Consider the following 27,757-nt stretch of genomic DNA (forward strand, 5'->3'; position numbering starts at 1 on the left):
AATAAAATTAAAATGACCATTAATAATGCATTAGGCTTTTAAACCGCTCACCTTTGCTTCGGTCTCTTTCTTGCTGTTGGATATTTCTTTGACAAGTTTTGGAATTTCTCTGGTAAAAAAAGGAGAGAAAACACAAATGATGTTTAATTCTGTGCAGCAAAACATATTAAGCTTAAAAAATGTTTCACCCAGTCATACCGGAGGGACAGAGAAAAGTGATATTTACACTAGGCCCTTTAAAATGTCTGACATCCTAGAACTGAAAACACTTTAACTAAAAGGCAATTATTTCATATATATTTTCCATAATCCATCAGCAGCCCTAGTATGTGGTCTCCTCTTCTATTCAATATGTTTGTCTTGAATAAACGGGACGCCTGTTTCCTGATCAGGGCAGTTCTGGCAGAATAAACTGGGTGCACATCCCCTGACCTGGGCAGATCTCTCAGAAAAAAACGGGTGCACATCCCCTGACCTGGGCAGATCTCTCAGAATAAACTGGGTGCACATCCCCTGACCTGGGCAGATCTCTCAGAATAAACCGGGTGCACATCCCCTGACCTGGGCAGATCCCTCAGAATAAACAGGGTGCACATCCCCTGACCTGGGCAGATCCCTCAGAATAAACTGGGTGCACATCCCCTGACCTGGGCAGATCTCTCAGAATAAACTGGGTGCACATCCCCTGACCTGGGCAGATCTCTCAGAATAAACTGGGTGCACATCCCCTGACCTGGGCAAATCTCTCAAAATAAACTGGGTGCACATCCCCTGACCTAGGCAGATCTCTCAGAATAAACTGGGTGTACATCCCCTGACCTGGGCAGATCTCTCAGAAAAAACCGGGTGCACATCCCCTGACCTGGGCAGATCTCTCAGAATAAACTGGGTGCACATCCCCTGACCTGGGCAGATCTCTCAGAATAAACTGGGTGCACATCCCCTGACCTGGGCAGATCTCTCAGAATAAACTGGGTGCACATCCCCTGACCTGGGCAGATCTCTCAGAATAAACTGGGTGCACATCCCCTGACCTGGGCAGATCTCTCAGAATAAACTGGGTGCACATCCCCTGACCTGGGCAGATCTCTCAGAATAAACTGGGTGCACATCCCCTGACCTGGGCAGATCTCTCAGAAAAAACTGGGTGCACATCCCCTGACCTGGGCAGATCTCTCTGAATAAACTGGGTGCACATCCCCTGACCTGGGCAGATCTCTCAGAATAAACTGGGTGCACATCCCCTGACCTAGGCAGATCTCTCTGAATAAACTGGGTGCACATCCCCTGACCTGGGCAGATCTCTCTGAATAAACTGGGTGCACATCCCCTGACCTGGGCAGATCTCTCAGAATAAACTGGGTGCACATCCCCTGACCTGGGCAGATCTCTCAGAATAAACTGGGTGCACATCCCCTGACCTGGGCAGATCTCTCAGAATAAACTGGGTGCACATCCCCTGACCTGGGCAGATCTCTCTGAATAAACTGGGTGCACATCCCCTGACCTGGGCAGATCTCTCAGAATAAACTGGGTGCACATCCCCTGACCTGGGCAGCTCTCTCAGAATAAACTGGGTGCACATCCCCTGACCTGGGCAAATCTCTCAGAATAAACTGGGTGCACATCCCCTGACCTGGGCAAATCTCTCAGAATAAACTGGGTGCACATCCCCTGACCTGGGCAGATCTCTCAGAATAAACTGGGTGCACATCCCCTGACCTGGGCAAATCTCTCAAAATAAACTGGGTGCACATCCCCTGACCTGGGCAGATCTCTCAGAATAAACTGGGTGCACATCCCCTGACCTGGGCAAATCTCTCAGAATAAACTGGGTGCACATCCCCTGACCTGGGCAGATCTCTCAGAATAAACTGGGTGCACATCCCCTGACCTGGGCAGATCTCTCAGAATAAACTGGGTGCACATCCCCTGACCTGGGCAAATCTCTCAGAATAAACTGGGTGCACATCCCCTGACCTGGGCAAATCTCTCAGAATAAACTGGGTGCACATCCCCTGACCTGGGCAGATCTCTCAGAATAAACTGGGTGCACATCCCCTGACCTGGGCAAATCTCTCAAAATAAACTGGGTGCACATCCCCTGACCTGGGCAGATCTCTCAGAATAAACTGGGTGCACATCCCCTGACCTGGGCAGATCTCTCAGAATAAACTGGGTGCACATCCCCTGACCTGGGCAGATCTCTCAGAATAAACTGGGCGCACATCCCCTGACCTGGGCAGATCTCTCAGAATAAACCGGGTGCACATCCCCTGACCTGGGCAGATCCCTCAGAATAAACTGGGTGCACATCCCCTGACCTGGGCAGATCTCTCAGAATAAACTGGGTGCACATCCCCTGACCTGGGCAGATCTCTCAGAATAAACTGGGTGCACATCCCCTGACCTGGGCAGATCTCTCAGAATAAACTGGGTGCACATCCCCTGACCTGGGCAGATCTCTCAGAATAAACTGGGCGCATGACCCCTGAAGAGCAGATGTGTGTTGCTTCAGGTATATATGGGCCCAATGAATTTAAACATAAAAACACAGATAGTTTCCAAGAGGCAGTGTCAGTGCTTTTTTCTTTTTCTTTCTTAGGACACAAATTGCTTACGTACGTCAGGACATCTGCAATGTGCCTATGTCGGATTTTCACCCACAGTTCATCAGATTCGTCTAAACGAGCTTCTTTGTCTTTCCCAGTCATTTTCTCTGAACTGTACCTGCAAAAAATATGTGATTAGTGTTTTAGTGGTATATACACACACACACACAATAGAATGCTAGGGATGTACAGCCCAGTCGTACTATTGTATTCCTTGTCCCTTTATTTAATAAGAATAATTTCCAGAATATAAAATCATGGTACGTAGCAGTTCTGAAATTGTAACAAAATAGCCACTACACTAAGGTCATATAAATATGGCTGTAATGTACAGGGCATTAATACATATACACAAGATAAAGCACTGGCTGAATTCACTACATAACAAGTTGTGTCACGCTACTCTTGGTCTAGCGCATTCACACAACAAAGCGGCTGCACTAAATAAACCGTACACAACGGGATGGCAGTAGGGAGAGGACAGGCTGGAGGGTTTGGTGACATATTTGCTGCACAGTCTGGGAGAAGATAAAGCTATAAAGGGTACTTACTTGTAAACATCGTTCTCAATGGGCAGGAGGTCATAGACCATTGCTTGGAAGGTGAGTTCATGCAGCACTGTAGACACTGGGTCAAACCCTCGATCCAGGATAAGCAGCTGCGACTGAGATTTCTCCTGCAAGACAAAGGTCATGGTGATGAGACTCACTTTGTAATTATAAGACGCTTACGTTATTCTACAGCAAAGGCTACGGATCAGCCAAGGCTAAACATTAAAAAAAAAAAGAAAAGAAAAAAAGAAACCCAGCCCACCACTTGCCTCATTTAGAGAAGCCAATGTGGGCTTTAGCCTGCAGACAACAAGGCTAGCCAGGGTTATGTTAGTAAACAGTGCATTGTTTTGCAGCTGCTATCTGCTAAAGCAGGGGAGGACAAAACAATGATTTTGAGTGGCACAAGGTGGGATGAAGATTATTACATAGAGCAGGAGGAGGGGAAGTTTGTCTCAGGTGCAGCACTGCAGGGCACAACGGGAGTGACACATAGTGGTGAGTGTGTAGGGACATGAGGAACCTTAGAAACAGACGTGAAATTAAAAGGGACATAAATTATATTGTTCATATGGCAGAGCAATATTTAAAAAATAAATTGTGTGAAACTTAAGGAAAAGCTGTTTATTTTAAAACAGGTGCACAACTGTTACTGGTTGATAAGGACAACACACAGAATTACACTGGTGGCCAGTGACAAGCCCCACAAGCATAAAAACAGTTTTGTTTTTTTAAAAAAAGACAAAAATCCCCCCCCCCCCCAACAAAAAAGAAAAAAACTGAATGACCCTTTGAGGCCTATAAGTAGCAGGTGGTGTTATGATCAAGGTCCCTAGGGAAGGTCCAGAATCAGCAGCCACAGCATAAAGCTCTCAGTCGGGCAGATAAGATAAACTGGGCATGAAATGAGTCACATGTAAAGATTAGTTTGTGTAGGATGTATCGGCAGAGCTTGTGCAGTTATAAAGTCTGGTACGTGTAACGCGTTTTGTACATAACCTGCTATATTTGAATTAGTCACCATGTCCCTATAGTGGTAGAAAATGGATTAGTTGTATTTGAAAGTGAAGTCTGTTATGTTTCACACAAATAAGTACCAGAAACTATGGTGTGGATTTGTATAAAAAGCCGCAGTTTTTTTCTCATTATGTCTTTTTTATAAATAACATCTCCGTCCCTTTAATAAAGGCATAACGGGGCAGGGGAGGAATGAACCTTCCGCTTACCTTAAACTGGTCCTTTTCATCGGTTTTGTAATACTGAACAAGCTTTTCTTCTACAAAGTTGGCTAGTTCTTCTGCATTGCCCAGGGGATCCCTGAACCAAAGCACAAACAAACCATAGAATTTCACAAACCAAAATGTTTTTTTTTCTGTAGCTTACGGTTTATTTTTTACCAAAACAAAGATAACACACAATTTAGCCCTAAAATCAGTTATTCAGTCTGATGTGTATTTTCTTGTACTAAGAATTGTTCTCAAATACTTTTCTAGCTCCCCACAAACCACATAACCCTGCAGTATGACAGAGAAGAGGTAAAAAGGTCTTAAAAGGTTTTAAACGGAGAAAAGCTCACTCCCCTAATACATCAGGTTGCACGAGCTTCGCCTGTGTGTACAAGCGCCTTCATAGTCTGTTCCAGGACACTCACTTCTTGTATCTCACACCAGGGTTTTCCTCCAACGTTGCACATAACGTCACAATCTGCTGGGCCATAGACTGCATGGCAGATTCCTTATCCTCACTTCTGTCTGGGTTGTACATCAAGTGAAATGTGTCAGGGACATTTAATGTGAAAACCTTAATGAGATGAAGCAAGGTACATGGGTCAGGACTGTTGAACTGTTTCACCCCATTAACTCTTTATTGCCTGAAAGGGTTATGTAGTAACAAGTTTCTGCTCTCTATAGCATCCAAAGGGTTAAGAGGGGGCATAATGCAGTATGGATTTTTTTCCAAATGAACAGTGGATAGAAATTGTACCTCCAAAAAAAATAAGCTGCATAGTAAAGGAAACTGTATAAAACAATGAATATATAATTAGATATTCATAGAGCTAAAATACAAAATGATAACCCCACTTCACCCGTTTCTCTCTAGATATAACTGTATCTTTACATTCAGTTAGTGCCTGGAGACATTTATGGCACTTGATATTGCTGAAGAACCTCTGTAAGGAAAGCTATTATTTCCTCTGCATGTTATCTGTATATTGGAGTAAAATGCTACAACTTACCTGGGACTCTTGAGGAAAAAATGAAATGTTGATCTCCTTGCATCGTTTGATGGCTTTGGGGGTGCAGGATTTCAGCTTGTTGAACAGGTGGTCGGGGCAGACTGGAAATCCAAACATGTGTTAAAAAAACTGAGCAGAAAATACAATCAACTGTAGACCTGGCATATGTCAGGGTCAGTGGGGAATGTTGAGAAGATCAGACAGCACCTAAATGAAACCTACATCTTTAATTATACTTAATAAATCCCAAGCGCCACTCACCGTCAGCGAAGTAGACATACGCTGCTTTGTACTTTAATTATACTTAATAAATCCCAAGCGCCACTCACCGTCAGCGAAGTAGACATACGCTGCTTTGTACTTTAATTATACTTAATAAATCCCAAGCGCCACTCACCGTCAGCGAAGTAGACATACGCTGCTTTGTACTTTAATTATACTTAATAAATCCCAAGCGCCACTCACCGTCAGCGAAGTAGACATAGGCTGCTTTGTACTTGTTAGGAGATTTGTTCTTGAAGTCGTTCACCAGACAATCTACAGACTACAATACAGTCTGAGTTAGCGGAGAGGAGCGCGTACAAATGCGCCATATTACATTTTAACATTAATTACTGCCCGATGGTCGCTTTAAACATAAATAGTCAAGTACTGGACCAAATATCACACTTTGAAAATGTAATTTTAAATTATTCATAGTAAAAATAGTTAATATTTAAAGGGACAGTGAAGTTAAAATGAAACATTAATGAATCGGAAAAAACATGACATTTTAAACAACTTTCTGTTGGTATTCTTTCTTGAAGGAGGACTGCACTACTGGGACCTAGCTGAATACATTTGTAAGCCAATCACAAGAGGCATATATGTGCAGCCCTATTGGTAAGCCAATCACAAGAGGCATATATGTGCAGCCCTATTGGTAAGCCAATCACAAGAGGCATATATGTGCAGGCACCAATCTGCAGCTAGCTATGTTTGCTCTACCTTATGCACAAAAGAAAAAATGTGGGTTTCATATCCCATTAAGTTTTGTATTGTCAGCTCCCGTATCTCTGAAGGTGCTAAAACTGAACAGTTAAGTGCTCATTTATCAAGAAAACAATCTGTTTCTTTTTATGTTTACTTTGATTTTAACATTTATTTTTTTTACTAAAAGAGCACTGGCTCATATCCCTTTAAGAGAGGTTTGGATAAGTACAGAAAGAAATCTACCCAAAAATGAGCTCTCCAGGAGCAGACTGATGCAGATAAATGGCAAACACGATAACATCACTATATACATCTAGCCCACTTAGTGATGCAAACTTAACACAGCTTTCCCTTCTTGAGACGCAAATTTTGATTCTTTTCCTAGTACATGAATGACAAAGATTTCAGATTTCTCTTTTTATGTCCAAGAGTTTCTAGTACATAAACACAGATATAAGGCGCAGAACTACGTCTACGTGTAGTTAAACGGGACATTAGCGTCTCCTGAGAAAAAAACCTGCATCTAATGTGCTAAAGCCCCACCCTTCCATATGTTTGTCATCTGTCCAGCAGCTGAAGTTACAAATGGGACATTTCCCATAACCTCGAAGACCACAGGACAACTGATCCCTTTTTTAACTTAGTAACTACAAGTTCAGGGACTGTGTGCGGTTGTCGCATCGTACTGAGAAGATACAGGGGCACAATAGCACTCGGGACAATCCATGACGGCACTTCTAGCTGCTGGACAGTATCAGGAACTGCCAGAGATAGGACCACACTCCTACAGTCTTACTGGACAACACAGTTTCAAAGGCAATCGGTCAAAAACAGAGCAAAAAACAGAGAAGCACTGTCCTCTTCCATAAGATTTATCAAAACTTTTTAAAATATTAATATTTAATTATATAATAATAATTATATGTTAACAGGTCTACAGACAGAGGTGAGACATCTAGATAGCAGCCCCCACGTCAGTGAACACACCACACAGGCTCAGAACAAACCCACTGACTCGTTACAGACAAACCCCCAGTCAGTGTACACAGCACACACGCTCAGAACAAACCCACTGACTTGTTACAGACAAACCCCCACGTCAGTGTACACAGCACACACGCTCAGAACAAACCCACTGACTTGTTACAGACAAACCAACAGTCAGTGTACACAGCACACACGCTCAGAACAAACCCACTGACTTGTTACAGACAAACCCCCACGTCAGTGTACACAGCACACACGCTCAGTACAAACCCACTGACTCATTACAGACAAACCCCCAGTCAGTGTACACAGCACACACGCTCAGTACAAACCCACTGACTTGTTACAGACAAACCCCCAGTCAGTGTACACAGCACACACGCTCAGTACAAACCCACTGACTCATTACAGACAAACCCCCAGTCAGTGTACACAGCACACACGCTCAGTACAAACCCACTGACTCGTTACAGACAAACCCCCAGTCAGTGTACACAGCACACACGCTCAGTACAAACCCACTGACTGATTACAGACAAACCCCCAGTCAGTGTACACAGCACACACGCTCAGTACAAACCCACTGACTTGTTACAGACAAACCCCCAGTCAGTGTACACAGCACACACGCTCAGTACAAACCCACTGACTCATTACAGACAAACCCCCAGTCAGTGTACACAGCACACACGCTCAGTACAAACCCACTGACTTGTTACAGACAAACCCCCAGTCAGTGTACACAGCACACACGCTCAGAACAAACCCACTGACTTGTTACAGACAAACCCCCACGTCAGTGTACACAGCACACACGCTCAGTACAAACCCACTGACTCATTACAGACAAACCCCCAGTCAGTGTACACAGCACACACGCTCAGTACAAACCCACTGACTCATTACAGACAAACCCCCACGTCAGTGTACACAGCACACACGCTCAGTACAAACCCACTGACTCATTACAGACAAACCCCCAGTCAGTGTACACAGCACACACGCTCAGTACAAACCCACTGACTTGTTACAGACAAACCCCCAGTCAGTGTACACAGCACACACGCTCAGAACAAACCCCCTGACTTGTTACAGACAAACCCCCACGTCAGTGTACACAGCACACACGCTCAGTACAAACCCACTGACTCATTACAGACAAACCCCCAGTCAGTGTACACAGCACACACGCTCAGTACAAACCCACTGACTCGTTACACACAAACCAACAGTCAGTGTACACAGCACACACGCTCAGTACAAACCCACTGACTCATTACAGACAAACCACCACGTCAGTGTACACACCACACAGGTTCAGAACAAACCCACTGACTTGTTACAGACAATCCCCCACGTCAGTGTACACAGCACACACGCTCAGTACAAACCCACTGACTCATTACAGACAAACCACCACGTCAGTGTACACACCACACACGCTCAGTACAAACCCACTGACTTGTTACAGACAAACCCCCAGTCAGTGTACACAGCACACACGCTCAGTACAAACCCACTGACTTGTTACAGACAAACCCCCACGTCAGTGTACACAGCACGCACGCTCAGTACAAACCCACTGACTCATTACAGACAAACCCCCAGTCAGTGTACACAGCACACACGCTCAGTACAAACCCACTGACTCATTACAGACAAACCCCCAGTCAGTGTACACAGCACACACGCTCAGTACAAACCCACTGACTGATTACAGACAAACCCCCAGTCAGTGTACACAGCACACACGCTCAGTACAAACCCACTGACTTGTTACAGACAAACCCCCAGTCAGTGTACACAGCACACACGCTCAGTACAAACCCACTGACTCATTACAGACAAACCCCCAGTCAGTGTACACAGCACACACGCTCAGTACAAACCCACTGACTTGTTACAGACAAACCCCCAGTCAGTGTACACAGCACACACGCTCAGAACAAACCCACTGACTTGTTACAGACAAACCCCCACGTCAGTGTACACAGCACACACGCTCAGTACAAACCCACTGACTCATTACAGACAAACCCCCAGTCAGTGTACACAGCACACACGCTCAGTACAAACCCACTGACTCATTACAGACAAACCCCCACGTCAGTGTACACAGCACACACGCTCAGTACAAACCCACTGACTCATTACAGACAAACCCCCAGTCAGTGTACACAGCACACACGCTCAGTACAAACCCACTGACTTGTTACAGACAAACCCCCAGTCAGTGTACACAGCACACACGCTCAGAACAAACCCCCTGACTTGTTACAGACAAACCCCCACGTCAGTGTACACAGCACACACGCTCAGTACAAACCCACTGACTCATTACAGACAAACCCCCAGTCAGTGTACACAGCACACACGCTCAGTACAAACCCACTGACTCGTTACACACAAACCAACAGTCAGTGTACACAGCACACACGCTCAGTACAAACCCACTGACTCATTACAGACAAACCACCACGTCAGTGTACACAGCACACAGGTTCAGAACAAACCCACTGACTTGTTACAGACAATCCCCCACGTCAGTGTACACAGCACACACGCTCAGTACAAACCCACTGACTTGTTACAGACAAACCCCCACGTCAGTGTACACAGCACGCACGCTCAGTACAAACCCACTGACTCATTACAGACAAACCCCCAGTCAGTGTACACAGCACACACGCTCAGTACAAACCCACTGACTCATTACAGACAAACCCCCAGTCAGTGTACACACCACACACGCTCAGTACAAACCCACTGACTCGTTACAGACAAACCCCCAGTCAGTGTACACACCACACAGGCTTAGTACAAACCCACTGACTCGTTACAGACAAACCCCCACGTCAGTGTACACACCACACACGCTCAGTACAAACCCACTGATTCATTACAGACAAACCCCCAGTCAGTGTACACAGCACACACGCTCAGTACAAACCCACTGACTCATTACAGACAAACCCCCAGTCAGTGTACACAGCACACACGCTCAGTACAAACCCACTGACTCATTACAGACAAACCCCCAGTTAGTGTACACACCACACAGGCTTAGTACAAACCCACTGACTCGTTACAGACAAACCCCCACGTCAGTGTACACACCACACACGTTCAGTACAAACCCACTGACTTGTTACAGACAAACCCCCAGTCAGTGTACACAGCACACATGCTCAGTACAAACCCACTGACTTGTTACAGACAAACCAACAGTCAGTGTACACAGCACACACGCTCAGTACAAACCCACTGACTTGTTACAGACAAACCCCCACGTCAGTGTACACACCACACACGTTCAGTACAAACCCACTGACTTGTTACAGACAAACCCCCAGTCAGTGTACACAGCACACATGCTCAGTACAAACCCACTGACTTGTTACAGACAAACCAACAGTCAGTGTACACAGCACACACGCTCAGTACAAACCCACTGACTTGTTACAGACAAACCAACAGTCAGTGTACACAGCACACACGCTCAGTACAAACCCAATGACTTGTTACAGACAAACCAACAGTCAGTGTACACAGCACACACGCTGACTTGTTACAGACAAACCAACAGTCAGTGTACACAGCACACACGCTGACTTGTTACAGACAAACCAACAGTCAGTGTACACAGCACACACGCTGACTTGTTACAGACAAACCAACAGTCAGTGTACACAGCACACACGCTGACTTGTTACAGACAAACCAACAGTCAGTGTACACAGCACACACGCTCAGTACAAACCCACTGACTCGTTACAGACAAACCCCCAGTCAGTGTACACAGCACACACGCTCAGTACAAACCCACTGACTTGTTACAGACAAACCCCCAGTCAGTGTACACAGCACACACGCTCAGTACAAACCCACTGACTTGTTACAGACAAACCCCCAGTCAGTGTACACAGCACACACGCTCAGTACAAACCCACTGACTTGTTACAGACAAACCCCCAGTCAGTGTAACAGCACACATGCTCAGTACAAACCCAATGACTTGTTACAGACAAACCAACAGTCAGTGTACACAGCACACACGCTGACTTGTTACAGACAAACCAACAGTCAGTGTACACAGCACACACGCTCAGTACAAACCCACTGACTTGTTACAGACAAACCAACAGTCAGTGTACACAGCACACACGCTCAGTACAAACCCACTGACTCATTACAGACAAACCCCCAGTCAGTGTACACAGCACACACGCTCAGTACAAACCCACTGACTCATTACAGACAAACCCCCAGTCAGTGTACACACCACACACGCTCAGTACAAACCCACTGACTCATTACAGACAAACCCCCAGTCAGTGTACACACCACACACGTTCAGTACAAACCCACTGACTTGTTACAGACAAACCCCCAGTCAGTGTACACAGCACACACGCTCAGTACAAACCCACTGACTTGTTACAGACAAACCAACAGTCAGTGTACACAGCACACACGCTCAGTACAAACCCACTGACTTGTTACAGACAAACCCCCAGTCAGTGTACACAGCACACACGCTCAGTACAAACCCACTGACTTGTTACAGACAAACCCCCAGTCAGTGTACACAGCACACACGCTCAGTACAAACCCACTGACTTGTTACAGACAAACCAACAGTCAGTGTACACAGCACACACGCTCAGAACAAACCCACTGACTCATTACAGACAAACCAACAGTCAGTGTACACAGCACACACGCTGACTTGTTACAGACAAACCCCCAGTCAGTGTACACAGCACACACGCTCAGTACAAACCCACTGACTTGTTACAGACAAACCAACAGTCAGTGTACACAGCACACACGCTCAGAACAAACCCACTGACTCATTACAGACAAACCAACAGTCAGTGTACACAGCACACACGCTGACTTGTTACAGACAAACCCCCAGTCAGTGTACACAGCACACACGCTCAGTACAAACCCACTGACTTGTTACAGACAAACCAACAGTCAGTGTACACAGCACACACGCTCAGTACAAACCCACTGACTTGTTACAGACAAACCCCCAGTCAGTGTACACAGCACACACGCTCAGTACAAACCCACTGACTTGTTACAGACAAACCAACAGTCAGTGTACACAGCACACACGCTCAGTACAAACCCACTGACTTGTTACAGACAAACCCCCAGTCAGTGTACACAGCACACACGCTGACTTGTTACAGACAAACCAACAGTCAGTGTACACAGCACACACGCTGACTTGTTACAGACAAACCAACAGTCAGTGTACACAGCACACACGCTGACTTGTTACAGACAAACCAACAGTCAGTGTACACAGCACACACGCTGACTTGTTACAGACAAACCAACAGTCAGTGTACACAGCACACACGCTGACTTGTTACAGACAACAAACAGTGTCACACAAACCTTCTCATTTGGAGATATAAAGTAAATGGCTTTCATATGCTCAACTGGTTGGCGGATTTTGAAAAGGTCTTCCACAACTAGACAGATAGGAGAAAAGGAACAAAAATGTTAGCTTTATTACCGGCATTAACTCAAAAGGCACCGCAACAACGATCTGCTACTTCTTAAAAAAGGTGTCTTGGTAATTATGCTAAACATCTTTAAAAAAAAGCACATTTCATAGTTTGTATTGTAATGATTAAATGGCTTCTGTTTCTAGACTTTGTTAGATTACTGAAGGACGTATCACTTAAACCATTAAAACAAATGGGCGCATGCTCCTGACTGAAGCACTGAGTGCAGAAAGATTCAGCAGACAGCGCATGCACCTATTTATATATTATCAGCTATGGCGATACAGCCTCTGTCCAGCAATTTAACAGCCAATACCGAACTAGGAGCTCTATCCAGATCTCCCTCTTTCATTTGCTAGTTTCATTTTAAGAAATGGGGACACTCAAAGCTCCAAAAAAACCCTCAGACCGTAAACCCAGACTCTGCCATTATACACCACATCCTAGATTTTATTTAAATTACTGGGATGTATATGGCTGACTGTATTGTTCCTACTTCTTAAAAGTACCAGGTGTGGGGGTCTGAACATATCAGTTACACACTAAAGCAATGTATCCCACCGAAAAGACAATATATATAACACCCTCACTCACTACAAAAATGAAATAATTTCTTTTAAAGGGCAGTTTATGCAGCATATAGTGAACGTGATGCGTTTGATTAAGATGCATGATTAAGAGCACAATTAATTAAATACAATTACATTTTTGGTGAATAGTGCAAAACATTTAATTCCCAGATTTTGAAAATAAGTTGATGTTTCCTCCCTACTGGTTTGGAAGATCACAGTTTCAACCAAGACTTCCCGCACGGCTATTAGCTAAGAGGTAGAGACGTCACCTCTCAGCCAAATAGCGATCTGCCAGTGGTCTGCCTTAGCCGCTCAGTGCGGCGATCGCTTAGAACAAATAAAGGAGCTTTCAGCAATGGTCCTAGTGCTTCACAAACGCTAGGATTTACCATCACTTTAAAGGGACACTAAACCCAATTTTTTTCTTTAATGATTCAGATAGAGCAGTAATTTTAAGCAACTTTCTAATTTACTCCTAGTATCAATTTTTCTTCGTTCTCTTGCTATCTTTATTTAAAAAGCAGAAATGTAAAGCTTAAGAGCCGGACCATTTTTGGTTGAGAACCCGGATTATGCTTGCTTATTGGTTGTAGCCACCAATAAGCAAGCACTATCCAAGGTGCTGCACCTAAAATGGGCTGGCTCTTAAGCTTTAGATTTCTGCTTTTTAAATAAAGATCGCAAGAGAACAAAGATAAATTGATAATAGGAGTAAATTAGAAAGTTGCTTAAAATTGCTGCTCTATTCGAAACATGAAATAACAAAATTTGGTTTTAGTGTCCCTTTAAGTTTAACCGTCTACTCTACACTCAACCTTGCAGAATGTATGCATCTTAGATTGCACTTTTTTGTTATCTGCTAAAATAATTGTACCAATAAATGTACAGATATCTTGTTTTTATATTGAAATTTCAATCAAATATTTTTAAAAAGTGCAAAAGATAAGAAAAAGTAACATTTCTAACTTGTCCAGGACTAGTGGAAATTACAAGCCGTGTGTGCGTATATGTATGTATATATATATATATATATATAGCGCCGGTGGCCCAGCACTCCATCCACAGTAGCCACAGCCTGGGTGCTACCCTCAAATTAGTATGCAGAGTAGTCTTGTTGTTGGAGGGCACTCACAGGACTTATTGAGAACATGAAAATACAACTTTATTTTCAAATTAATTTTACATTAATTAAAATGTCGATGTTTCAACCCATTTAAAGGCCTTCTTCAAGACCATTTTCATCTGAAAAAACACAAAATATACAGACATGAACTAAACAAACACTATACCGTATCACAAACAGACTTTAAATAACCATCAAAATACACAAGTGACAACCCTCCACCATAGAAAGCATCGAAACTTGCAGTCAAAGCAGGGAGAAGGGCTTTATAAATCAAAAGATATGTTGCGGGTAAAGTCCGATATTGGGTAAATCCCCTTAGACTGATCGCGTCACTTCATCAAACATATACGATGCACTGTAATTCCCCCATCTTCGCTATCTCTTTTGCCTCTGCCTGGGGGGTCAAGGTTTACTTGGGGTGGATGCCAGAGGATCAATGGGGCAAAATAAAAGTAGTGTAGATGGGGGAATTGCAGTACATCGGGCTTTACCCACAGCCGCTTGGATTTCTGATTTTACCCGTAACATACATACATATATATAGATATAGAATAGTCTTGTTGTTGGAGGGCACTCACAGGACTTATTGAGAACATGAATATACTTTATATACGGACCTGTTGTTTAAAGGTTGTTGATCCCCTAGGTATGGGACATATTGGTTTTCATTTAGATGGGTAGCCATATAGTTTATTCCAGCATTTGACTCCTCTCTGGGGTTGTAGTGGCCTATGTATTCTTATACATTGTAAGTGTTAGTTGTGTGATTATTCTGTGAGAGAGACATTTTTTATTTTTCCTTCTCCCTGGCTTTTAAGTGGTGAGCCCTGTATTGGGCTTGTCTAGCTTTTTGTTGTTTGTAGCTGTTTTCTATGGTGGAGAGTTGTCACTTGTGTAAGTCTGTTTGTGATACGGTATAGTGTTTGTTAAGTTCATGTTTGTATATTCTGTGTTTTTTTTAAGATGAAAATGGTCTTGAAGAAGGCCCTTAAATGGGTCGAAACGTCGACATTAATGTAAGATTAATTTGAAAATAAAGTTGTATATTCATGTTCTCAATAAGTCCTGTGAGTGCCCTCCAACAACAAGACTATTCTCTATATATATGTATGTATGTTACGGGTAAAATCAGAAATCCAAGCGGCTGTGGGTAAAGCCCAATGTACTGCAATTCCCCCATCTACACTACTTTTATTTTGCCCCATTGATCCTCTGGCATCCACCCCAAGTAAACCTTGACCCCCCAGGCAGAGGCAAAAGAGATAGCGAAGATGGGGGAATTACAGTGCATCGTATATGTTTGATGAGGCGATGCCATCAGTCTAAGGGGATTTACCCAATATCTGACTTTATCCGCAACATATCTTCATTTATAAAGCCCTTCTCCCTGCTTTGACTGCAAGTTTCGCACAAACAGTCAGGATTTATCAAGCATCGGTTTTCAGATTGGGCAATGGATTGCTTCCCGCCAGAGGAGAAGCCGGGCAAACAGGGGCAAATATGTATGCCCATGTCCACCACTGGATGATAAAATGGAGCCCAAAGTGTCTATGATTAATGATCATTAACGTTAACGAGGCAGGTTAGTGTTTGGTACCTGTTATACCCTCCTGTAGCAGGTCTGTCATCTTGCAGCACAGTGTCAGCAGCTTGGTGGTGAAATGGTCTAAAAGCAGAATCTGGATACAGAAACACATTAATAAACACAAATCCACTCAGATCATTTTACAAGACAGTTTATAAAGGGACATGATTTTGTGACTCAGACAGACCATTACATTTAAAAAAAACCTTTGAAGTTACTTCTATTACCGAATTGTCGTTCTTTGTTGAAGTGATATCTAGATAGGTAGCATGTACAGGGCAGGAAACGCTGCTGCCACCTACTGGTTCTGCAAATGGATAACAGTTATAAAACTGCTACCGTACATTGTCACGTGCACTCTTTTAGAGCTTTCATCCTGCTTTTCAATAAACAATACTAAGAGCACAAAGTAAATTTGCTAATTAAAAATTGTAAAGTTTTTTTATTTACACTATCTGAATAATGAAAGAAATGTTAGGGGTTTTTATGTCATGGGCATGAATGCTGCTAGGACGTAAATAACAGGAAGCAGAAAGAGCAGTATAATAACTAACAGGAAATGCAAAGCAGAATCTGACGCTCAGCACATTATAGACCGGTACAGAGGAACATCTGACACCAACCAATAGGGGACACATGGTCAAACCAAGATCTCCAGCTCTAACAAGTCTCAGGGGTTGTCTGAAGCACTGTGAATAGCTACACAAATGGGCACGGACTGCTTAGGTCAGCTGCTGGGTAGGTCCTGTTGGGGCACATGCGGGTCAGCTGCTTGGTAGGTCCTGTTAGGGCACATGCGATCAGTTGCTGGCTAGGTCCTGTTAGGGCACATGCGGTCAGTTGCTGGCTAGGTCCTGTTAGGGCACATGCGAGTCAGCTGCTGGGTAGGTCCTGTTAGGGCACATGCGGGTCAGCTGCTGGGTAGGTCCTGTTAGGGCACATGCGGGTCAGCTGCTGGGTAGGTCGTGTTAGAGCACATGCAGGTCAGTTGCTGGGTAGGTCCTGTTAGGGCACATGCGGTCAGTTGCTGGCTAGGTCCTGTTAGGGCACATGCGGTCAGTTGCTGGCTAGGTCCTGTTAGGGCACATGCGGGTCAGTTGCTGGGTAGGTCCTAATAGGGTACATGCAGTCAGTTGCTGGGTAGGTCCTGTTAGGGCACATGCGGTCAGTTGTTGGGTAGGTCCTGTTAGGGCACATGCGGTCAGTTGCTGGGTAGGTCCTGTTAGGGCACATGCGGTAAGTTGCTGGCTAGGTCCTGTTAGGGCACATGCGGGTCAGCTGCTGGGTAGGTCCTGTTAGGGCACATGCGGTAAGTTGCTGGCTAGGTCCTGTTAGGGCACATGCGGGTCAGCTGCTGGGTAGGTCCTGTTAGGGCACATGCGGGTCAGCTGCTGGGTAGGTCCTGTTAGGGCACATGCGGTCAGTTGCTGGCTAGGTCCTGTTAGGGCACATGCGGTCAGTTGCTGGCTAGGTCCTGTTAGGGCACATGCGGTCAGTTGCTGGGTAGGTCCTGTTAGGGCACATGCGGGTCAGCTGCTGGGTAGGTCCTGTTAGGGCACATGCGGTCAGTTGCTGGCTAGGTCCTGTTAGGGCACATGCGGGTCAGTTGCTGGGTAGGTCCTGTTAGGGCACATGCGGGTCAGCTGCTGGGTAGGTCCTGTTAGGGCACATGCGGTCAGTTGCTGGCTAGGTCCTGTTAGGGCACATGCGGGTCAGTTGCTGGGTAGGTCCTAATAGGGTACATGCGGTCAGTTGCTGGGTAGGTCCTGTTAGGGCACATGCGGTCAGTTGTTGGGTAGGTCCTGTTAGGGCACATGCGGTCAGTTGCTGGGTAGGTCCTGTTAGGGCACATGCGGTAAGTTGCTGGCTAGGTCCTGTTAGGGCACATGCGGTCAGTTGTTGGGTAGGTCCTGTTAGGGCACATGCGGTCAGTTGCTGGGTAGGTCCTGTTAGGGCACATGCGGTCAGTTGCTGGCTAGGTCCTGTTAGGGCACATCAACAGCCTTTGATGTATAAAATCTGCTCTTCTAAGCACAATACGGGAGGTTTATGTGCCTTTTTTGCTTTAGTATTTACAGTAAAATCTCATAAGAATGTACAGTGACCTGTCTATAGAAAGTTACATAACTGTACTAATATATAATTACACAACAACTCACAGAATTACGTCCTACACAATACTATAATTTGACGAATCCCCTCAGTCACATGACCTACTGTTAGCAAATGATCTGCTTACAAAATACAGTTTAATGCAATCTGTCAGCATCACTTGATTTGATTTACTATTTCAGGGCAGTGATAATAGAACCCCTTTAAAATCCTCATGTTTATTGGGTCTCCATTGCTGTGCCAATCAGAGGTCAGATTTAAAAAAAGCTTACGTACTGCTCTAAACAATCACTGTTGGGATGTTGCACTCAAAAACTTGTAATAAATGAGTAGTTTTTTGTTGTTGCTTATAATGTGTTACTAGTAATACAAGTGATGCCCTGCAGTCTGAGCACTGATACGCACTGTCCAGCTGCGGCCCACGGGCAGTGCCAGGCACACGTATATAAATCTTATGTACAGCACTAGTTCTATGGTCCCCTGTTACTAGTAATACAAGTGATGCCCTGCAGTCTGAGCACTGATACGCACTGTCCAGCTGATGCCCACGGGCAGTGCCAGGCACACGTATATAAATCTTATGTACAGCACTAGTTCTATGGTCCCCTGTTACTAGCGATACAAGTGATGCCCTGCAGTCTGATTACTGATACGCACTGTCCAGCTGCGGCCCACGGGCAGTGCCAGGCACACGTATATAAATCTTATGTACAGCACTAGTTCTATGGTCCCCTGTTACTAGTGATACAAGTGATGCCCTACAGTCTGAGCACTGATACGCACTGTCCGGCTGCTGCCCACGGGCCGTGCCAGGCACACGTATATAAATCTTATGTACAGCACTAGTTCTATGGTCCCCTGTTACTAGCGATACAAGTGATGCCCTGCAGTCTGATTACTGATACGCACTGTCCAGCTGCGGCCCACGGGCAGTGCCAGGCACACGTATATAAATCTTATGTACAGCACTAGTTCTATGGTCCCCCGTTACTAGTGATACAAGTGATGCCCTGCAGTCTGATTACTGATACGCACTGTCCAGCTGCGGCCCACGGGCAGTGCCAGGCACACGTATATAAATCTTATGTACAGCACTAGTTCTATGGTCCCCCGTTACTAGTGATACAAGTGATGCCCTGCAGTCTGATTACTGATACGCACTGTCCAGCTGCGGCCCACGGGCAGTGCCAGGCACACGTATATAAATCTTATGTACAGCACTAGTTCTACGGTCCCCTGTTACTAGTGATACAAGTGATGTCCTGCAGTCTGATTACGGATACACACTGTCCAGCTGCGGTCTGATTACGGATACACACTGTCCAGCTGCGGCCCACGGGCAGTGCCAGGCACACGTATATAAATCTTATGTACAGCACTAGTTCTATGGTCCCCTGTTACTAGTGATACAAGTGATGCCCTGCAGTCTGAGCACTGTTACGCACTGTCCAGCTGCGGCCCACGGGCAGTGCCAGGCACACGTATATAAATCTTATGTACAGCACTAGTTCTACGGTCCCCTGTTACTAGTGATACAAGTGATGTCCTGCAGTCTGATTACTGATAAGCACTGTCCAGCTGCGGCCCACGGGCAGTGCCAGGCACACGTATATAAATCTTATGTACAGCACTATTTCTATGGTCCCGTTTCTTCGCGTCTCTCCATTTATCTTTAGCAAACCAAATCAATTTCTTTGTAATAAGCTGAAGCAACAATTAGCCCAGGAGAATGGGGCGCGACTAATATATTATTATTATTAGTGACTTATCAGGCTGTTCATATCTGTAATAAAAGCATTCGCCTATTGACAATGTCATATACACAACTGAAAGCAAAATCCCCCCTTAAATACCAGGTAACCGCACTCAGTATGAATAAGATTACAATAAAAAAAGCAGGCAGTAGGATTTAATTACCAAAAAAAGGAACGGGTGAGTATGGCTATTGATGAGCACAATAACAAATATACAGCACATTGGCACCGACCTTTGACCTCTTTATTTGACCCTATGGCTGGATATAGACAACAGCTGCACAGTTAAAGGGACACTAAACTCAAGTTTCTGTATATGTATCAGAAACTAAACACTGCACAATATCTACATACAAACATCTTTACAAACCATATAAACTGTCACTTTGTCAGCTACAGATTATTTTGCAGACCAGGAACACACCCCTTGGAAAGACTTTTGGTTATGTTTATTTCCTATTTGCTGTGGCTAATCAGGCATTCGCTGCGCAGCTGTTGTAGCGCTCTAGATCCCGCAGTATAAACTGTAAGGGGGAACTTCATAGTAATGAAACCAATGACACAAACCAACATGTTATAGAGTGTGTAATTTCTGCACAACCCACCATGGAATTCTGTGCGTGTAACTGCCACAAATGGGTAAACACATAGGTAAAGACAATACTGACAGGTTTGTGTGACTGTCGTTGCCGATTGGCTGGCCCTTTGAGGGGGTAAATCACAGATAGTCTCAGAGTAATGAAGGAATGACATATGCCAACAAATTAGAGCATATTAGTTCTGCACAGCTATTTCCCTTTGAACATAAGATTTAAATATAGGAAAATAAATAATTAACTTGTATAGCAAGATGTTTTCGTTGTGCATAGTTAAAGGGATAGGGAAGTCAAAATTAAAATTGCACGATTCAGATAGAGCATATTATAAGACACTTCTATTTTCAAATGTGCTTCATTCTCTTGGTATCCCTTGTTGAAAAAGAATACGCACATATCCTAACACTAATGGGAGCTAGCTGCTGATTTATGCTTGCACACATTTGTCTCTTGTGATTAGCTAACTATATGTGTTCAGCTAGTGGCTAGTAATGCATTGCTGTATATTCAGCAAAGGATAACAAAAGAATAAAGCAAATTTGATAATAGGCGTAAAGTGGAAAGTTGATTAAAATAGTATGTTCTATCCAAATAATGAAAGAAAATGTTGGGATTTCCTGTCCCTTTAATCGTTTTATGTGAAATGACATTTTGAGTTTAACGTTGCTGCTTCTTGCAAGGAAACAAACCACACCGACATCCAGATTCATAGGACTCCCTTTATGGACTGCTCGTGTTAATGCACAATGCACCTGATGGACGTAGCTTATGACTTCACTTTTTTTTAACAAATCTAGTTCACAATATTGTGAAACGAATCAGCTTTACCTTCCATTCTTCTGCTTTCCTGCCGTCGTCCAAGATTTCTGTTTTGATCTCTGGAACAAACAAAGATGAACTTGAGTTAAGTGCTGACAAACGCTACATAAAATAATGTAATAGACATGTCTGTATAATTATGTCACCGCCGCACGCTAAAGGTTTATGACTGTTGCTTTGTAGTTCATTGTATTAAAAAAAACACAAATTATAGCACAGTTCAGAGAACAGGGGCACAGTGTGTATAAAGCCTGGGGACATTATACTTGTTGCACACAGTGACATTATCAGATGTCACTCACATATATGTGTATACAGCACAGACAAGTCATTACATATATATGTCACAGGCACACAGTGTGTATAAAGCCTGGGGACATTATACTTGTTGCACACAGTGTGTATAAAGCCTGGGGGCATTATACTTGTTGCACACAGTGTGTATAAAGCCTGGGGGCATTATACTTGTTGCACACAGTGTGTATAAAGCCTGGGGGCATTATACTTGTTGCACACAGTGTGTATAAAGCCTGGGGGCATTATACTTGTTGCACACAGTGTGTATAAAGCCTGGGGGCATTATACTTGTTGCACACAGTGTGTATAAAGCCTGGGGGCATTATACTTGTTGCACACAGTGTGTATAAAGCCTGGGGGCATTATACTTGTTGCACACAGTGTGTATAAAGCCTGGGGGCATTATACTTGTTGCACACAGTGTGTATAAAGCCTGGGGACATTATACTTGTTGCACACAGTGTGTATAAAGCCTGGGGACATTATACTTGTTGCACACAGTGACATTATCAGATGTCACATACATATATGTGTATGCAGCACAGACAAGTAATTACATATATAAGTCACAGGCACACAGTGTGTATAAAGCCTGGGGACATTATACTTGTTGCACACAGTGTATAAAGCCTGGGGACATTATACTTGTTGCACACAGTGTGTATAAAGCCACGGGGCATTATACTTGTTGCACACAGTGAAGATATCAGATCTCACTCACATATATGTGTATACAGCACAGACAAGTCATTACATATAAATGCCACAGGCACACAGTGGGTATAAAGCCTGGGGACATTATACTTGTTGCACACAGTGACATTATCAGATGTCACTCACATATATGTGTATGCAGCACAGACAAGTCATTACATATATAAGTCACAGGCACAGTGTGTATAAAGCCTGGGGACATTATACTTGTTGCACACAGTGAAGATATCAGATGTCACTCACATATATGTGTATACAGCACAGACAAGTCATTACATATATAAGTCACAGGCACACAGTGTGTATAAAGCCTGGGGACATTATACTTGTTGCACACAGTGAAGATATCAGATGTCACTCACATATATGTGTATACAGCACAGACAAGTCATTACATATATAAGTCACAGGCACACAGTGTGTATAAAGCCTGGGGACATTATACTTGTTGCACACAGTGTGTATAAAGCCTGGGGACATTATACTTGTTGCACACAGTGACATTATCAGATGCCACTCACATACATATATGTGTATACAGCACAGACAAGTCATTACATATATATGTCACAGGCACAGTGTATATAAAGCCTGGGGACATTATACTTGTTGCACACAGTGACATTATCAGATGTCACTCACATATATGTGTATGCAGCACAGACAAGTCATTACATATAAATGCCACAGGCACACAGTGGGTATAAAGCCTGGGGACATTATACTTGTTGCACACAGTGACATTATCAGATGTCACTCACATATATGTGTATGCAGCACAGACAAGTCATTACATATATATGTCACAGGCACACAGTGTGTATAAAGCCTGGGGACATTATACTTGTTGCACACAGTGAAGATATCAGATGTCACTCACATATATGTGTATGCAGCACAGACAAGTCATTACATATAAATGCCACAGGCACACAGTGGGTATAAAGCCTGGGAACATTATACTTGTTGCACACAGTGACATTATCAGATGTCACTCACATATATGTGTATGCAGCACAGACAAGTCATTACATATATAAGTCACAGGCACAGTGTGTATAAAGCCTGGGGACATTATACTTGTTGCACACAGTGACATTATCAGATGCCACTCACATAGATATATGTGTATACAGCACAGACAAGTCATTACATATATATGTCACAGGCACACAGTGTGTATAAAGCCTGGGGACATTATACTTGTTGCACACAGTGTGTATAAAGCCTGGGGACATTATACTTGCTGCACACAGTGACATTATCAGATGTCACTCACATATATGTGTATACAGCACAGACAAGTCAATAAATATATAAGTCACAGGCACACAGTGTGTATAAAGCCTGGGGACATTATACTTGTTGCACACAGTGAAGATATCAGATGTCACTCACATATATGTGTATACAGCACAGACAAGTCATTACATATATATGTCACAGGCACACAGTGTGTATAAAGCCTGGGGACATTATACTTGTTGCACACAGTGACATTATCAGATGCCACTCACATAGATATATGTGTATACAGCACAGACAAGTCATTACATATATATGTCACAGGCACACAGTGTGTATAAAGCCTGGGGACATTATACTTGTTGCACACAGTGTGTATAAAGCCTGGGGACATTATACTTGCTGCACACAGTGACATTATCAGATGTCACTCACATATATGTGTATACAGCACAGACAAGTCAATAAATATATAAGTCACAGGCACACAGTGTGTATAAAGCCTGGGGACATTATACTTGTTGCACACAGTGAAGATATCAGATGTCACTCACATATATGTGTATGCAGCACAGACAAGTCATTACATATAAATGCCACAGGCACACAGTGGGTATAAAGCCTGGGAACATTATACTTGTTGCACACAGTGAAGATATCAGATGTCACTCACATATATGTGTATACAGCACAGACAAGTCATTACATATATATGTCACAGGCACACAGTGGGTATAAAGCCTGGGGACATTATACTTGTTGCACACAGTGAAGATATCAGATGTCACTCACATATATGTGTATACAGCACAGACAAGTCATTACATATATAAGTCACAGGCACAGTGTGTATAAAGCCTGGGGACATTATACTTGTTGCACACAGTGTGTATAAAGCATGGGGACATTATACTTGTCGCACACAGTGACATTATCAGATGTCACTCACATATATGTGTATACAGCACAGACAAGTCATTACATATATATGTCACAGGCACACAGTGGGTATAAAGCATGGGGACATTATACTTGTTGCACACAGTGACATTATCAGATGTCACTCACATATATGTGTATACAGCACAGACAAGTCATTACATATATATGTCACAGGCACACAGTGTGTATAAAGCCTGGGGACATTATACTTGTTGCACACAGTGACATTATCAGATGTCACTCACATATATGTGTATACAGCACAGACAAGTCATTACATATATATGTCACAGGCACACAGTGGGTATACAGCCTGGGGACATTATACTTGTTGCACACAGTGACATTATCAGATGTCACTCACATATATGTGTATACAGCACAGACAAGTCATTACATATATAAGTCACAGGCACACAGTGTGTATAAAGCATGGGGACATTATACTTGTTGCACACAGTGTGTATAAAGCCTGGGGACATTATACTTGTTGCACACAGTGACATTATCAGATGTCACTCACATATATGTGTATACAGCACAGACAAGTCATTACATATATAAGTCACAGGCACACAGTGTGTATAAAGCATGGGGACATTATACTTGTTGCACACAGTGACATTATCAGATGTCACTCACATATATGTGTATACAGCACAGACAAGTCATTACATATATATGTCACAGGCACACAGTGTGTATAAAGCCTGGGGACATTATACTTGTTGCACACAGTGAAGATATCAGATGTCACTCACATATATGTGTATGCAGCACAGACAAGTCATTACATATATATGTCACAGGCACACAGTGTGTATAAAGCCTGGGGACATTATACTTGTTGCACACAGTGACATTATCAGATGTCACTCACATATATGTGTATACAGCACAGACAAGTCATTACATATATAAGTCACAGGCACACAGTGGGTATAAAGCCTGGGGACATTATACTTGTTGCACACAGTGAAGATATCAGATGTCACTCACATATATGTGTATACAGCACAGACAAGTCATTACATATATAAGTCACAGGCACACAGTATAACAGGGGGAGGGGAGATGGCTGCTGACGTCACACTCACTGTGCCACACCGCGCTCTTCAATCCCTGCACTGAGGCAGCCGCCATGTCCGCTCCCCGCGATTTGACGTCACAGCTCCCACCCACCGCCGTGACATCATGGCCTTGCGCAACTACCACACCTTTCCTGCTTTGTTTTGAATACAACTTTATTTATAAAACAACTTACACACACTGCTTGCGTTAGTAGTGTATTAGTCTGTGGTTCTTCTCAGTCTGTACGTTATGTGACAGTAAGTGACCCAGGCCAGCTCACTGCTACATACCGCCCCTGGCCTAAACCTACCTCACGGGTCACAGGCTCCTGCAAAATGCTACACCTGTATAACTTATTGTAACATACTTATGTGCTTAGGTGAGAGACAGTATAAGGCAATGTCACCTACACCCCTCTCCCCTACACCCTGTGACTTATAACACCCCTGTCACCTAAACCCCTCGTGACTTATAATACCACTGTCACACCCCTGTGACTTATAACAACCCTGTCACCTACACCCCCCTATCAGAGAACAGCTCTCTCACCTACACCCCCTGTGACTTATAACAACCCTGTCACCTACACCCCTTGTGACTTATACCCCTGTCACCTACACCCCCTGTGACTTATAACAACCCTGTCACCTACACCCCCCTATCAGAGAACAGCTCTCTCACCTACACCCCCTGTGACTTATAGCAACCCTGTCACCTACACCCCTTGTGACTTATACCCCTGTCACCTACACCCCCTGTGACTTATAACAACCCTGTCACCTACACCCCTTGTGACTTATACCCCTGTCACCTACACCCCCTGTGACTTATAACAACCCTGTCACCTACACCCCTTGTAACTTATACCCGTCACCTACACCACCTGTGACTTATAACAACCCTGTCACCTACACCCCTTGTGACTTATACCCCTGTCACCTACACCCCCTGTGACTTATAACACCCCTCTCACCTTCACCCCCTGTGACTTTTAACAACCCTGTCACCTACACACACTGTGACTTTTAACACCCCTCTCACCTTCACCCCCTGTGACTTATAACAACCCTGCCACCTACACCCACTGTGACTTATACCCCGTCACCTACACCCCCTGTGACTTATAACAACCCTGTCACCTAGGTATGCTCTTCAACAAAGGACACAAAAGGATACCAAAATAATGAAGTACATAATAATAAAAGTAAAATAGAAAGTTTATTTATTTTATTTTTTTGTGCAATTTCTATCTGAATGATGGAAATGTAATTATGACATTCCTGTTCCTTTCAAAAACTAATTTGATTTGCTGACATGGGGCCAATAACAGTCGATGCTAATTCTTAAAATATAAATAACTAGAAAAGTCTATTAAAATAGCATGCTCTACCTCAATCATGAAAGATTAATTTTAAATGTCTCCCTTTGACTATGTGTTTAACCAGTTACTTTACAGTGGCATTATTTCTAAAAACATTTAACTGCAATAATTACATATATTTTTTTAAATGACTAATTATCTCCTTTATATTAATATAAACTTGTATAAAAGCAGCACATATTAAAAACGCAATGCAACAGCTTTCAATTGATTTGTGAATTACAAGTTAACAGCAGTCTTTAAATAAATGGAGACACAGAGAAAAATAAAAATAGATACTGCATCCTCTGACTGAACAGACATAACATATATGGAGTTTATACCTAATTAAATCAAATAACCATGAAAAAGGCTTAGCAATATTCAATGTCAAAAACTTTAGTTTAAATAATGTGGACACTGCACACTTAACTTCAAACTCTGGGTTTTAAATTATGGATTTAAATTTGAATTGACCCTTTGACTTCCTGTCAGTATTGGGTTATGCTCACTTACTGTCCCCCCTGTTAATGAGCTGTATCTGAACACAATTTGTGAATCACAAGAGATGTAGAATACTACTTTACTCTTCTGCTTGGTGTCATCTGTTCTTAGGTTACCTCAGCTTCCAGTTGTGTCACATGACCCTGCTCACTGCATCCTCCTTCTGATTAATCT

At 43.6% G+C, this 27,757-nt stretch overlaps 1 protein-coding gene across 1 annotated transcript in view; it reads right to left on the reverse strand.

The window, feature by feature from the left end:
• STXBP3 (syntaxin binding protein 3) overlaps window positions 1-25,818 on the reverse strand; it is a 69,403-nt gene extending 43,585 nt beyond the window's left edge. Inside the window, exons 1-11 of the mRNA XM_053693821.1 lie at window positions 25,746-25,818; window positions 21,460-21,509; window positions 16,182-16,263; window positions 12,774-12,850; window positions 5,865-5,943; window positions 5,400-5,500; window positions 4,815-4,963; window positions 4,390-4,480; window positions 3,164-3,288; window positions 2,626-2,730; window positions 52-109 (exon numbers count right to left, since the gene is read on the reverse strand). Coding sequence (XP_053549796.1) covers window positions 52-109; window positions 2,626-2,730; window positions 3,164-3,288; window positions 4,390-4,480; window positions 4,815-4,963; window positions 5,400-5,500; window positions 5,865-5,943; window positions 12,774-12,850; window positions 16,182-16,263; window positions 21,460-21,509; window positions 25,746-25,791 — 963 coding nt within the window. The 5' untranslated portion in view covers window positions 25,792-25,818. The remainder of the gene's footprint in view (window positions 1-51; window positions 110-2,625; window positions 2,731-3,163; window positions 3,289-4,389; window positions 4,481-4,814; window positions 4,964-5,399; window positions 5,501-5,864; window positions 5,944-12,773; window positions 12,851-16,181; window positions 16,264-21,459; window positions 21,510-25,745) is intronic.
• Window positions 25,819-27,757: the final 1,939 nt, after the last annotated feature.

Source organism: Bombina bombina, chromosome 10 (assembly GCF_027579735.1).
Source record: "Bombina bombina isolate aBomBom1 chromosome 10, aBomBom1.pri, whole genome shotgun sequence".
NCBI lineage: Eukaryota > Metazoa > Chordata > Amphibia > Anura > Bombinatoridae > Bombina > Bombina bombina.